At 35.6% G+C, this 16722-nt stretch overlaps 1 protein-coding gene across 2 annotated transcripts in view; it reads right to left on the bottom strand.

The window, feature by feature from the left end:
• The window catches only part of ARHGAP5 (Rho GTPase activating protein 5), a 73364-nt gene that overhangs the window by 30541 nt on the left and 26101 nt on the right, over nt 1-16722 (bottom strand). Inside the window, exon 3 of one of the 2 annotated variants that reach the window (XM_030854764.2) lies at nt 7599-7746. In XM_030854764.2, the coding sequence (XP_030710624.1) occupies nt 7599-7746 (148 nt within the window). The remainder of the gene's footprint in view (nt 1-7598; nt 7747-16722) is intronic. The other variant, XM_030854765.2, reaches the window with a different exon arrangement.

The following is a 16722-nucleotide window of genomic DNA, read 5'->3' as shown; positions in this document are numbered from 1 at the left end:
TAGATTTGACCATACAGGAAAAAAAAAAAAAAATCAGTGAACTAGAAGATATAGCAATAGATACACAGTCTAGGTGAAATGAAACACAGAAAGAAAAAAAGGTTTAAAAAAATGAACAGTCTCAGTAAGCTGCGGAACAATTTTAAGATGTCTAATACCATGTAACTGGAGTCCATAACTGGGAAATAGAACAGGAAAAAATATTTCAATAATGGCCGCAAATTTGAAAATTATAAACCATGACATCTAAGAAGCTCCAGAAACCTCAAGCAGAAGTGTTTTTTTTTTTAAGCACACACTAAAATACATTTTTAATAATATTGCTAAAAACTAGAGAGAATAATGTTAAAAGCAGCCGGGAATCGAGGGAGAAAGGGGAACACATCATATACAGAGGAATACTGCTAAGAATAGCAGCAGATTTCCTTTTAAATATCATGCAGGAGACAAGAAGCAGTCTTTAAAAAGCTGAAAAGAAGAGCTTCCCTGGTGGCGCAGTGGTTACCCGCCTGCCAATGCAGGGGATACAGGTTCACACCCTGGTCCAGGAAGATCCCACATGCCACAGAGCAATTAAGCCCGTGTGCCACAACTACTGAGCCTGCACTCTAGAGCCCACAAGCCACAACTACTGAGCCCATGTGCCACAATTACTGAAGCCCGCGCGTCTAGAGCCCGTGATCCGCAACAAGAGAAGCCACTGCAATGAGAAGCTCGCACACCGCAATGAAGAGTAGCCCCCACTTGCCACAACTAGAGAAAGCCCGCACATAGCAACTTAGACCTAACGCAGCCAAAAATAAATAAAATAAATTTTTTTTAAAAAAAGCTGAAAAGAAAAAAGAAATCCATCAACAGCCTAGAACTATCAGAAGAACAAAGTTGAAAGACTACACTTCTTGATTTCAAAACTTACTAGAAAGCTAAAATAATGAAAACAAAGTGGTACTGGCAAAAAAGGATAGGCATAGGGACTTCCCTGGTGGTGCAGTGGTTAAGACTCCATGCTCCCAATGCAGGGGGCCCAGGTTCAATTCTTGGTCAGGGAACTAGATCCCACATGCATGCTGCAACTAAGAGTTCACATGCCACAACTGAGGAGCCAATGACCCACAACTAAGGAGCCCACCTGCCACAACTAAGACCCAGTGCAACCAAATAAATATATAAAAAAAAATGGATAGGCATATAGATAAATGGAATATACGTGGAAGTGCAGAAGTACTCATATTTACAGTCAATTGATTTTCAAAAAGAATGTCAAGGCAATTCAATAAATGGTGCTTGGACAATGGATACGTAAAAGCAAACGAATCAAGCTGGAATCCTTCCTTGTGCCATACACAAAAATTAACTCAAAATGGATCACAGACCTCAATGAAAGAGCTAAAACCAAAAAAACTCTTAGAAGAACATATAGGAATAAATCTTTGTGATCTTGGGTTTGGTAAAACCTTCTTAGATATGATACCATGTGCACAGTAACAAAATTTTTTAAAAAACTGGATTTCATCAAAATTTTCAACTTTTGTGCTTCAAACGATACCAATAAGGAATCTGGGGAAAAAATTTTTGCAAGTCATATTGAAAGCAACTTGTATCCAGGATATATAAAGCGCTCTTAAACTCAACAGTAAGACAAACAACTCAATTTAAAAATGGTAAAGTATCCAGGGGCTTCCCTGGTGGCGCAGTGGTTGAGTCTGCCTGCTGATGCAGGGGACACGGGTTTGTGCCCCGATCTGGGAAGATCCCACATGCCGCGGAGCGGCTAGGCCCGTGAGCCATGGCAGCTGAGCCTGCGCATCCGTCCAGAGCCTGTGCTCCGCAACGGGAGAGGCCACAACAGTGAGAGGCCCGCGTACCGAAAAAAAAAGGTAAAGTATCTGAATATATACTTCTCCAAAGACGATATACAAATGGCCAATAAACACCTGAAAATATGTTCAACATCATTTATCATCAGGGAAATGCAAATCAAAACCATATGAGATAGCATTTCATACCCAGTAGGATGGCTATAATCAAAAAATCAGAAAATAAGTGTTAGCAAAGATGTGGAGAAACTGGAACTCTTGCATATTGCTGGTGGGAATGTAAAATGGTGCAGCCACTTTGGAAGACAGTCTGGTAAATTCCTCAAACGGTTAAACATAGAGCTACCATATGATCTAGAAATTCCACTCTTAGGTATATATACTCAAAAGAAGTGAAAAACGTGTCCACACAAAACTTTTACAGGAGGGTTCACAGCAGCAATATTCACAATAGTAAAAAAGTGGCAAACAACACAAATGTTCATCAATGGAAAATTATTCAACAATAAAAATGAATGAAGTACTGATAGATGCTAACACTGATGTTATAAAACGCTATGTTAAATCAAAGAAGCCAGTCATAAAAGACCAGAACAGGTAAATCTATAGAGACAGAAAGTTAAGGGGGGTGGGTGTGGAGAAGAGGGAGTGACTGCTTAATGGGTGGGGTTTATTTTGGGAGTGATGAAAATGCTCTAAAATTGAAAGTGCCGATGGCTGCACAACTCTGTGAATATACAAATATACCACTGGATTGTACAATTTAAATGGGTGAATTGTAGAGTGTGATATCTTTCAAAAATAAGGATAATTATCTGTTTAAAGCAAAAATTATGAACATATATTGTGATGTTTAAAACATATTGGAAAATTAAAATGTACAACAAAAGAACAAGGGATAGGAGGGTTAAATGCACTGTTCCAAGGTTCTTAAGCTACATATCATGGTGGTGTAATGTTGCCTGAAGATGAACTGTGATTAAACAAACAGTGATAAAAATCACAAATGCACAACTAACTACAGTTCTGTACCACACCATTAGCCACATTTAACATGATTCTGAGGGAGCAGGACTGACCTTATGTACAAGTCTCCTTTTCCCGCAAAAATGAATGAAAAAATAAAGTCAGCATCTTTTAAACCAGTGGCCACATAGTAAAAACTGTACATCATTGTCCATTCATTTAAAAACCAAAGTCACTAGGATGGTATAAAAGTGATAACTGATGCCTTTTTAACTTTCTGAACTTTTTATTATTTCAAATTCTAGAGCACCACTAAAAAATCCTAACAGATAAATATAACTAATAACCCTGGCATTGGAGTTAAGACAGAATAAAAAATATTCAGTTAATCCAAAAGAAGGCAGGAAAAGAAAAGGAATAATGTTCACATGAGACAAAAAGAAAAATAAAAACAAGATGGCAGATTTAAAACCAGTCATACTGATTATTACATGAAAAGCCAATGATCAAATAAACGCTCTGCTTAAAAGAAATGGACTGTCAGATTCAGATATGCTATCCATAAGAAACTATGTTAAATATAAAGACACAAATGAAAGGATGAAAAAAGATATACCACATAGACACTACTCAAAAGAAAATACCATTGGCTATGTTAATTTTAGACAAATAAGGCTTCAGAACAAGGAGAATGCTTCATAACGATAATAGGTCAGTTCATAAAAAAAGACATAATCCTAAATGTATGTGCAACTAAAAGAATTTCAAAACACATGAAGCAAAAACTAACACAACTGAAAGGAGAAACAGACAAATCTCAATCATGATTTCAGATTTCAATAGTACTCGATTAAAAAAAACAAGTCAACAAGAAAATCAGTAAGGATAGACAAGACTTGATGAATACTCTCAAGAACTTGACCTGACATTTATAGAACCCTTCACCCAACAGCTTAAAAAACATTCTGTTGAAGGCTCCATGGAACATTCTTCAAAACAGACCACATTCTGGGCTATAAATAACAAGTCTCAATAAACTTACACTGAAATCAAACTGTTTTCCAACTACAATAGAATTAAACTAGAAATGAATAACAAAGATATCTGGAAAACATTTAGAAATAAAACACTCTTAATAATCAATGAGTTAAATTAAAAAGTCAAAAGAGAAATTACAAAGTATTTTGAACTGAATGAAAATGGAAACAACATATCAAGATCAGTGGCACACAGCTAAAATAATGTTTATAGGAAATTTTTAAACATTTAACATTATAGTAGAAGACTGGTCAAAATCATTAGCTAGCTTCCATTTTAAGAAACTATAAAGAAACAAAATGAAAGCAGAAAGAAGGAAAACAGAAAAAAAAGTAGAATTCAATGAATTTAGAAATGGACAAGAGAGGAAAATCAATAAAACCAGAAGTTGGTTCTTTGAAAGATCAAGAAAATTGATAAACCTCTCTCAAGAGGACAAAAAAAAGAAAACAGTAATGTCAAAAACAAAAGAGAAGACAGATGCTACAGACATTAAAAGTATGATAAGGAATTTTATAAACCACCTCTGCCAACTTGAATGAAATGGACAAACTCCTTGAAAGACACAATCAATGCTTACTGAAGAAACTGAAAATCTGTACAGCCCTGTATCTATTAAAGGAATTTAATGTATAGTTAAAAGCCTCCTCACAAACAAGATTCCAGGTCCAAATAGTTTCCCGGGTGAATTCTACAGAAATTTAATAAAGAAATATTACCATTCTATACAAACTTTTCCAGAAAATAGACTCAGTCTATGATGCCAGGTTTACCCTGAGAGCAAAACCAGACAAAGACACTGCAAGAAAAGAAAACTATAGACCAATATTTCTTAGAATACAGAAACCCTTAACATTTTAGCAAACTGGATCCAGCGATAAAACATTATGACCAAATGGTGTATGATTAACCCAGGAACGCAAGGTTAGTTTAAAAATCAACATTTAAAAATCAATTAATGGGGTTTCCCTGGTGGCACAGTGCTTAAGATTCTACCTGCCAATACAGGGGACACGGGTTCATGCCCTGGCCCAGGAAGATCCCACATGCCACAGATCAACTAAGCCCATGCATCACAACCACTGAGCCTGTGCTCTAGAGCCCATGAGTCACAACTACTGAAGCCTGAGTGCCTAGAGCCTGTGCTCCGCAATAAGAGAAGCCATGACAATGAGAAGCCCGTTAAACAGCAACGAAGACCCAATGAAGATCCCACAGCCAAAAAAACAAAAAAAAAACCTCAAAAAAAAAAAAATCAATTAATATAATTCACCACATAAACAGACTTTAATAAGAACTCTAGGATCATATCAACAGAAGCAGAAAAGCCACATGACAAAATCAACATCCATTTTGGATAAAAATGCAGCAAACTAAGAATAGAAGGATTGGGACTTTCCTGGTGGTCCAGTGGTAAAGAATCCACCTTCCAATGCAGGGAACGTGGGTTCAATCCCTGGTCAGGGAACTAAGATCCCACATGCTGCAGGGCAACTAAAGCCCACATGCCACAACTACTGAGCTCATGTGCCTCAACTAGAGCCAGCGTGCTGCAAACTAAAGAGTCCTGGCGCTCTGGAACCCGCAGGCCACAACTAGAGAAGAGAAAACCTACACGCCACAACTAGAGAGAAGCCCAAGCACCACAACGAAGAGCCCGAGCACCGCAACGAGAAAGATCCCGCGTGCCTCAACGAAGACCCCACGTGCCGCAACTAAGACCCGACAGACTTAAAAAAAAATAAAATAAAGAAATAAAAATCTTAAAAAATAAAAAAAATAAAAGAGCCAGTGCTTTCTTTAAAAAAATAGAAGGATACTTTTCAACCTGATAAAGAATATCTACAAAAAACTAAGAGCTAACATCATACCTGACAAAAGACTAGATGCTTTCTGAGGTGATAAAAATGTTCTAAATCTTGATTGTGGTGGTGCTTATATGACTATAGAGTTATTAAAACTCATACTGTATAATTAAAATTGGTAAATTTTATTGCATGTAAGTTATGACAGTAAAGCTGATTTTAAAAACTTCCACCATATTTTCTTCAGGGTTGTTTAAAAGGTTAGTCCTCTAAACAAGGGTGTTGATTATATTTACGTTACAAGTTAAACCTTAAATATGGAGATGGCTGCTCCAGTCCATAATGAGAATCTGATATTCAATTCTTAAACAACTGAGAATTTCTGCTAAAATGGATTAGCATTAATCAGTAACAAAATAATACATACTACTACATCAACAAAAGAACTAGCTTTAATCTTTATATAAGTATTCTTATGGTTTCATGGTACCTAACTAAGTATACTTCTAACAAAGCACTTAAATATATAAATTACCTGCCAGTTGACTGAACTAATTCAAATGTTGCTAAGAATTGAACTAGAATTTTCATTTTATCTTACACTTGGAATTTATTTTCCTCAAGCCAAATCACTCAACTACCATGAAAATATTCAAGAAGTGGGACTTTTTAATTATAAAAATAAATGTACAAAATGCAATCCATTGTTACTTTATTATTTTCTAATCACTAAAGAAAAGTCTTTTTGAATTGCTCAGTCATATCCACAAGGCCTAATTATATTACTAGAGAAAATGAGATTTCTTTTACCTCAAAGCAGATAGCTAATATTATAAGAACTTCTGCATTTCTACTATGCTAAAGATGGACAGAAATACATAAAGAAATTTGCCTAATACTTCTGTTGAAGGAAAAAACAAATGATTAAAGGCATATACAAATACAGGCTCTATAATTTAAAATTTATTAACTTAAGGGAGAAGATAGGCTATTTCAACTCTAATACCAGTGGATAACAGGTATTGCCCCATATTCCAATCGTTATTAAAACTGAAAGTTAGCACTTCTCACCGGACAACCTAATATGTACATATAGAACTTAGCTGACAGTCAAGATTAAATGGTATGGCGTACATACACCTAAGTAAAAATGATCTTGATTTTTTAGATAGGACATGGGCATCCTAGCTTGTTTATTCTTTAAAGAATAGTTGTTTATCAAAAGAGGTCATTAAGAATAAATAAAGCTAAAATGAAATTAGCTCACGTTTTCAAACCATTACATTTTGGAGTCTATTCAAATCACTGAAGTTTCATGGTTAACTTGTATTCATTTTAAATGCACATAAACATAATATTCTGCCTTTATAACCCAACTCTGACTACTTTCTGAATAGTTTCATCAGACAAAGTAAACATAAGAGCAGGCTTGTTTTTAAAACAGTGAGGATATCTACACACTCCTTACAAATACAACTCAAACCATACAAACCATATTAAGCTAGTGGGGCTGAATAAATAGTAACATCACAAGCTACCTCTTGCACATTCACAAATATTGCTATGAATTTTTAAAAGAAAAATTCGTGTGTAAAATGAGTTAAAAATAGTATTAGACTTAAAATGTTGCAAACATTCAAATTACTGATTTAAATCATAACTATGATTAAACAGTAGCATAATTTAATAACTGAGTTATTCTAAATTCCAGAAAAAGGTAAGTTTAACATTTTAGTATTTGACTTAGCCATTTAATAAAGAGAAGTCCAACAAAAGCATGACTGGCTAACGACAAAACTGCTTTCAAATATCAGATGGTTACATCTAGAATTAATACTCAAGATAATCAATCCTAATGAGAACGATACACCTCTTTCAAATTTTAGCTTGAATCAGGAACATTTGACAAACTATTGGTGTAGCAAAAGTGAAATTTTATATCAAACCTCTTGCAATGATACTTCTATCCTACCTGTATCTTCAATAAATTCCACACATTTTTCAACAAATAGTGGTATGGGCTTCTCAGCTGTAACCAGATCCTGGAGGGGCATCCCAAAGTAATTACTTTCCCAATTTCTACGTGTTGGTGGATTGAAGTTCTTAGTTTTCTTTTTCTGCTATAAAAAAACATATTCAAGTTAAAACTATTAAAATTAATTTCTTTCAGAAAAACATTAGTATTAAGCAATGTAAATAAACATTTTGTATCAAAAGATATATTTAAAAGCCATATCCAACCTAAATGTCCATCAATACCGGGTTCATTAAAAAAATTCTGCTAGAAGCAGCAACGTGACCAAGAGAAAGAGACAAAAGTGAACAGACAAAAAAATGGCTGAATAGAAGAAATTTTTTCCTTTGTAAAATAATAGAAAACTGGACAGGTAGGGAAATTAGAAAAGATCATTTTTCAATGCCAAGTGAAAAGGAGAAACTAGGAGTAAGCAATGCTCAATGCACAGTTTCAGTGTGGTCTGTTGATTGGTGCATTTGTTATTTGGTCTTTGGGGAAGTTCCAAGTGAGATTTTTGTGCATAGCTATATTAGTAAGAATATAACATAGCTTTAATTATTGATTATACAATGAAGCTATTCAACTCCATGAGTTTTAACCCCATCATTTCCCCATTTTCTTCCTATCTATTGACTCTATTTCTTAAATATTAAGATAATTTTTATAAAAGAAAATAACATCCTAGTGGGAAAGGAGATGTTAATTTAGTCTATTAAAAATGTTTTATTAAGCACTCCCAAAAAGATAATTTTTATAAGTAATGGACAAAACATTTTCACAATAATAAACAAAATTACGTAAGAATTTTCAAAGTTTAATTTCAATATTGCATTGGGAGAAAATGGGTTCTTAACCAGGGAGCGAACATTTCAAAAACCTAAGGAAATACTGCCTGGAATTCAACCCTTAAGGAGATTCTGAGTCACTCTTCCTTAAGTAGGGTGTATTTATATTTGTCGTAAGTATTGTTACTGACTTACAAATCACATAAAAACATACCATTTCTAATCAGAAAAGTGTGTGTGGGGGCAGGGGAGGGAACACAGGCAGAGCTTTCAATGCTTAAAGCAACAGTCCTCATTTTAATTTCCAGAGGAGTCTCTCCTTTGGATGGACTGATCTTTCAATGTGTTCTTCCAAGTTCCAAGTTATGCAACTGATACCCTGCATAATCAATCAAGTCCTTTCTTCATTTCAATTTCAGGCTGCTCTACCTATCAAACTTCCAGATCTCATGAAATCCAACTTCTAAGTCTTCATATATTATCACTCTGATGATACAGATTACATAAACTCTGGTAGGTACAGATTACATACAACATAACTAGTTGTCTGAAATGTTACCAACAAAGCATTGGAATACTTGGTATGGCTCAAGACCTAGCCCACCAAGTCAAGTAGTGTGGATCCTTCCTTACTCCTTAAACAATCCTTCCACTACCACCACCACCAAAACAGAACAATGTGCAAGAAAGTAGAAATGAAGAGATTGTTATTTCAAAGCTGAGGTAGGGATACAGCGACTGGGTCCTCTTCTTTCTCAGGAGCACTAAGGTGCTTTCCAGCCTGCAAACTATTAGCTGCACCATTTGATTACAAAAGTGAAAACTGAGGCAAAGATGGATGTTTTTGTTTAGAGAGATAATACAGTGGTGAAAAAGATTACACTTAAGCAAGTTAATGAAAACAGCAATGCCTAACCTATGGCAAGAGCCATGAAACAGGAATAAAAGATCTTAATCTGCAATGACACCTAAAAAACAAAGTTGTAAGAAAAGTAAGCTAGCTAGTCCTAACTGTTCCAATCAACTCTTAAGAAATTCTCTTTTCATATTACCCTTTAGGAACCAAACTAAACTCTGAATACTTCACTAAAATTGGGGGTAGATTTCTCTGGCTTATGCTCAGGGAATATCCATCCCTCAAAGTCCATAAAGTTACAAGGGCAAGTTATTTAATTCTGCAGTTACTCCAAGATCAGATTACACCAGTAATCTGAGGCAATGAAATGCTAAGTGGCTTATAGCATGGAATTTCTGGCAAAGTATAAAGGGATAACTTACTAACATACAACTGCCCTGACAGTCAAGTTATAGTTCACATATATGGGGGAAAAAAGCGTAAAAAGCTTATGTGACTTTACCAATTTTTCTACTAATTTACAGTGGTGCAAAAGAAAACTCTATGTAGGAAAATAGTTTTGAATTAGACATTCCTATATTAGCTTTTATGATGAATAAAAACATATATAACTTTTTTTTCTATAAGTGATGGTTCTTAAGCATAAGAATCACTTCAGGGAGTTCTTTAGAAATGTGAATTTTGAAAAACTATACATTATTCTAACATACAACCCTTAGTTAAGAGTTGCTAATCTATAGCTACAAATTTATACCAATTCAAATTAACTTACATAATTTAAAATCTATTTCATAAATTAAACTAAGGCTAGATGATTACAACTGCTATAAAATCCCATCAAGGTTCTCTGAAATGCAAGAAAAAGATGAGGCGCATGGTTATTTGGTCATTTATATCTATAGCTTTTGATGAACCAATAGTCAGAAATGGCAGGTCCCAATAAATAATTATGCCAGCAGGAAAACAGGATCTGATTTATGATAATCCAACTTTTGATTCATTACTACATTCATACAAATCTTAATTTCTGCTTAAATGCAAATACCCAAGGTCTTTTCTTCCTGGCCACTTAGGCAAATCTCATGTCTGCAAAAGCATATCCAGTAAAATAAACACTGTATTTCACAAATAATATAAACAATGTTATCAGTTAAGTGTCCAGTGGATATTAAAAACTATCATTAGTATAAGTAAACAGGACCAGGAAAAGGCATATAAATAGCTCTTTACAGAATTTGCTCTTCCACTTCAGCAATATCAGCAACACAACAAAGGAGAGCATCTAAGCAACATCCTCAAATATTCAATAAATACTGTCGATACAATCAATAACACTGAAAAAAACAATACCTCAATTGCTTCATATGTAACCAACAAACTGTAGAAAACTTAAGTAGCAAAAAACAGTTGAGGAGGCTTTCAAAGAATAAATCCAGGAAACAAGAAATTTTGGACTTCTCTATTCTCTTAAATTTATTATGGGATTCTTGAAATAAAAGATTAAAGAAGAAATGAGACAACCAGAGGCAAAATGTAAAGAAAGTGAAGAAAAAAATCCATTAAAGAAATGAATACCTCTTTAGTAAAAGACCCAATATGATTGAAAAGATCAGAATAAAGTGGAAAAGATCATCAGAGTTCTCTTTTCTACTGTATCATTTCTTTGACACATGCCAAAAAATACTTTTGCTCCCATTCTTAAAAGAAGTCTTAATCTTCTTCTCTCTGCTAGCTACTGGTCCAGAATTCTACTTCCTTTTGTAGAACAAACTCTATATAAATCATCTATACTAGTTGTCTCCAATTCCCCTCCTTCCATTCCCTCTTATATGTACTTATATTAGTTTATCACTCTCATCACTCCACTAAATCTGCTCTTATTAAGTTCACAAATGACTGTTTTGCAATAGTCAGTTCTCAGCTCTCATCTTACTCAACTTTTCAGCAGTCACTCTCTTTAGTGGACTTCAGGAGACGACCTCTATTATCTCACTTGTTCTCCCCTTATTAGTCTCCTTAGCTTGTCCCTCCTCGGCAACCTTGTAATACTGTGAATACCCCAGGCCTCAGTCCCTGCCTTTTTTTCTCAATATCTATAATCACCCTCTTGGTAATGTCATCCATATGCTGCTAACCCAAATTAATACTGCCAGCTCAGCTCTTTCTCCTGAACTCCAGATTCATTTGAAACCTTCTACCTGACTCTTCACTTGAATGTCTAAGAGATATTTCTTTCTTAACACGCAAAACTGAACTCCTGATGATTTCCTTAAAATGAGCTCCATCTTCAGCCTTCTACATCTCAGTTGCTGGCAATTCCATCCTTTCAGCTGCCAGGCTAAAATCTTGGAGTCATTTTTGATCCCTCTTATTTTCTCACACCTTACTTCCAAATCTATGAGATCTTAACCATCTTCACTGCTAATTCCCTGGTCCATACAGCTATCACCATTTCACATATGTAGATTACTGCATTGACTGCTCAATCAATCCTCCCTGCTTCTACCACCATTCTCTACATACCGTTCTCAATAAAGCACCCAGAATGATAGTGACCCACAAATAACAGCCTTCAAGGCCATATATAATCTAGCATGCTTTGAACTCGGCTTCTATATATTCTTACCTCATTTTCCTCTACTTTCTCCATCATTTTACTCCCTTTCCTTACTTCCTTGTGCAAGTAAGTTACACAGCTTACTTGCTTTTTTAGCATGTGACACATGCTCCTAACTTAGGACTTTTGCATTGGCTGTTCCCTTTACCCTCTCAATAAGGCCTACATGGACTATTAAAAATTGTGATCTATGGCCCGTCTTTCTCTAACTACTGCCCAGTACTTCTAATCCCTCTTACACTGCTTTTCCTACCCACAACACTATATAAATTTTCTCATATATCATCACCATCATCATTATTATTTTGGTGTACGCCTGCTACAATTTAAGCTCCACACAAGGGCACGGATTTTTATCTGCTTTGTTCATTAACATACTCCAATGCTCTGGAATTCTGCTTGTGAGAAAGAGAAAAGTGCAAAGATAGTCGAGGTCTCTTCTGAAATAATGAATTTAATTTGTAGATTGAATGATCTCACCACAAATAGGAGTAAACCATCAAGTTACAGACATATGCTGCTGAACTCAGTAAGCTTCAAAAATCTTAAAAGCATCTAGGCAGAAGAAACCAATGACCAACAAAGGAGGGAAAATATCCGGCTAGCCTCAAAGTGCTCACGAAAACTTGGGAAGTCAGAAAACTCTTCTATGTGAATATTCATGGGAAAAAGATTTGTCAAAGATTCTTTATTTAGCCAGTATGTCATCCAAATGTGTGTAACAAGCAACTACAGCTTTTTTTAAGTTCTCAAATATGTAATAGTTAATATTTAAATTATAGCACTCTCGAACTGCCCTAGAAATCCTAAACACATAATGAAACATCATCAGGCGGAGACAGGGCATGGAGGGATAAATTAGGAGCTTGGGATCAACATATACACACTACTATATATAAAATAGATAACCAACAAGGACCTACTGTATAGCACAGGGAACTATACTCAATGTTTTGTAATAATCTACAAGGGAAAAGAATCTGAAAAAGAATAACTATTAGTTCCTTTATTTCTCTCTCTCTCTTTTTTTGCTGATGAAGAATAAAAATAGATAACAAGAAAAAAGCAAATTAAAAAGTAAATGTAAATGGATTAAGATCAGATCAGCTATAAAAGACTCTCAGACTTGGTACAAAACTAAACAGGAGAACCTCCCTGGTGGCACAGTCATTAAGAATCTGCCTGCCAATGCAGGGCACACGGGTTCGAGCCCTGGTCCGGGAAGGTCCCAAATGCCACAGACCAAGTAAGCCCGTGTGCCACAACTACTGAAGCTCATGCGCCTAGAGCCTGTGCTCCACAACAAGAGAAGCCACCGCAATGAGAAGCTTGCGCACCACAACAAAGAGGAGCCCCCACCTGCCACAACTAGAGAAAGCCCTTGCGCAGCATCGAAAATCCAATGCAGCCAAAAACAAACAAACAAATAAATAAATAAATTCATTTAAAAAAACACAAAAAACTAAACGTGACTAACCACATGCCATTTAAACAGACTCCTAAAAACTGAAAACAAAATGATGGAGAAAGTAATGATTTTTTTTGTTTTTACAAGAGCAAGGTTAACATTGCAGCTGTCTTCAAAGCAAAAAGCTTTGAACTATACAAAAGAGACTCACTTACAATTATCTAGAATTCAATCCACCAAGTAGCAGAAACAAAGTATAGCAGAAATATGTACCTCTATGGAAACAGAATAAGAAATTTTAAATGATCTCCTTTAGTCCTTGTCAAGATCTAGTACACCAAAATTAATGATAATAAAGACGAATTAAGAAGGTTGATTTTAACAGATTTACATATACTGATATATGTTACAGTTTAAGAACAGGATAAATAGTATAATTCCATTCCATCAAAATAAATCATTTATGTTAATATTATAGCAAAAATTAAAAAACAAATACCAAACTATTGACAACGATACCCTTAAATTTAGAGCAGGGTATAGAAGGAAAGAGAAAGAAAAGACTGGGAGGAGGTTATACAGAATTTTCACTGTAAATTGTACATTTCCTTTTGTAAAGGAAGTACTTTTTGAAAAGATAAAGATCACTTGTGTAACCAGAAAAAAACCAAGATTTAAAAAATTGTGTCTATGAGGGACTTCCCTGGTGGCACAGTGGTTAAGAATCCACCTGCCAATGCAGGGGACATGGGTTCAAGCCCTGGTCCGGGAAGATCCCACATGACGTGGAGCAACTAAGCCCATGCACCACAACTACTGAGCCTGCGCTCTGGAGCCCACATGCTACAACTACTGAGACTGCGTGCCATAGCTACTGAAGCTCGTGTGCTTAGAGCCCATGCTCCGCAACAAGAGGAGCCACCACAATGAGAAGCCCACGCACCACAACGAAGAGTAGTCCCCGCTTGCCACAACTAGAGAAAGCCTGCACGCAGCAACGAAGACCCAACACAGCCAAAAACAGATTAATTAAAAAATTTATGTCTATGATATATAAACTTTAATCTTCTTTTCAAAATGGAAAGAAATAGGAAATCAAATTTCTCCCCAATGGCTTCCAATTTGAGTTTTCTCTGGTCCTGCCCTATATACTCTGTCCCACTCAAGAGATTCTCAACATATCACAGCATGCTAAAAAATTCTGAGAAGTTGTACAATTAAAGAAACTCATGTAACTACAAGTACTACCTACCCTCTCTCTTCCTAATGTCCTCAACTCACATTTCATTGGAAAAGACACATAGGAATTTTCTTCATTTATACCTACAACCAACCCACCTATGTATCTCTACCCTGATTCATGTTTTCCTTCTGTAGTATCCCCTGTTCATACAAGCCAATATCCCCTCGCCTCTTCTTTCATAGCATCAACCTGTCCCTCTCCTGGGTCATTCTTATGAATATAGAAATATAATATCTCTCATCTTTTAAAAACAAACATGAAAACAAAACCCTCTTTTGATCCCATATTGAACTCTAGCTACTGACCCAAATCTTGCTCCCTTTCATAGAAACACTTCTTGAAGGTGTCATCTACATCTATTTCTACTTTTCACATCCCATTCATTCTTCACCTTGCTTCCATCTGGCTTTCTCTCCCATTCCACTAAACTGCTTGTCAAGATCAGATACTTCCACACTATCAAATCAAAAAGAAACTTTTCATTCCTCTTGAGCTCTCAGCAACATTCTTTCTTGATCACTTCCTCCTTAAACACTTGCTCTCTTGGCTCCCATGTCACTACTCTTAACCAGTTTTTCCTCTTTTCTCACCAGGGATTCATTTTTCTTTCTTTCTTTCTTTTTTTTTTAACATCTTCATTGGAGTATAATTGCTTTACAATGGTGTGTTAGTTTCTGCTTTGTAACAAAGTGAATCAGCTATACATATATATATATATATCCCCATATCTCCTCCCTCTTGTGTCTCCCTCCCATCCTCCCTATCCCACCCCTCTAGATGGTCACAAAGAACGGAGCTGATCTCCCTGTGCTATGCGGCTGCTTCCCACTAACTATCTATTTTACATCTGGTAGTATATATAAGTCCATGCCACTCTCTCACTTCATCCCAGCTTACCCTTCCCCCTCCCCGTGTCCTCAAGTCCATTCTCTATGTCTGCATCTTTATTCCTGTCATCCTGCCCCTAGGTTCTGCATAACCCCCCCCTTTTTTTTTTAAAGATTCCATATATATGTGTTAGCATACGGTATTTGTTTTTCTCTTTCTGGCTTACTTCACTCTGTATGACAGTTACTAGTCCATCCACCTCACTACAAATAACCCAATTTCATTTCTTTTTATGGCTGAGTAATATTCCATCATATATATGTGCCACATCTTCTTTATCCATTCATGTGTCAATGGATACTTAGGTTGCTTCCATGTCCTGGCTATTGAAAATAGAGCTGCAATAAACGTTGTGGTACATGACTCTTCTTGAATTATGGTTTTCTCAGGGTATATGCCCAGTAGTGGGATCAGTTTCACCTGCCAACAAGTCTTCCTGGTCTACCCAAACTCACTTCTGAGCCCCTCCCTTCTTCTCTAGCTATTCTCTGTCCTTATGTGAATTTATCTAAACTCATAACTTTCAATCCTTTTATAACCTGATAAGTCTTCCTCTGAATACCAGATTCATAATCTAACTTTTATACTTCCACTGGGATGTCAACATAGATATTTTAAACATAATATAAAAAGCACAAAACAGATGTCTTGAGTCTCTCTGGTCTGAAACCTTTCATCCTTAACCTTCTTCACTATCTCAGTAAATCTAAATCTACCCAGTTGCTTAAACCATAAATTTATGAATCAGCTTTGATTTTCCCTTACTCTCCACAGTGAATGCATAAGAAGCCCTGTTGGTATGACTTCCAAAATACTCTAGAAACTGTCCACTTTTCCTTTTTAGTACCTATAACTTGGCACATGGTGGGTGCTCAGTCAACACTAATAGCAGCAAACAAAATTATAAACAAGAACCAGAGAAAGCCTTTACCATATAAGATTTCTGTTAATAAACACACGAAATACTGTTAGTTTATTTACCAGTTATGCAAACAGTTTCATTATACCTAATTTTTTTTTTACTACGGGAGTCATTATATAGATGTATCTAAGCTTAAGCATCTGAACCTAATAAAATCAGGATTCATACAAAATAATGATTCTTATCATAAAACTACAAGAAGGATTAAATAGCCAACTCTATGTGAATTCATTTGGATATAAGGTAATGTACTTTCAACAGTGTGTAAGAACTGAGCATTTACCATGTGCATAATAACATCATGCTAGGTACTGTGCAGGATAGGATACACAAAGCTACACATGTGAAAATCTGCATAGA

The sequence above is a fragment of the Globicephala melas genome, chromosome 2 (assembly GCF_963455315.2).
Source record: "Globicephala melas chromosome 2, mGloMel1.2, whole genome shotgun sequence".
NCBI classification, from domain to species: Eukaryota; Metazoa; Chordata; class Mammalia; order Artiodactyla; family Delphinidae; genus Globicephala; species Globicephala melas.
The sequence above is the reverse complement of the archived record's forward strand: the minus strand, read 5'-3'. Positions and strand labels throughout refer to the sequence as shown.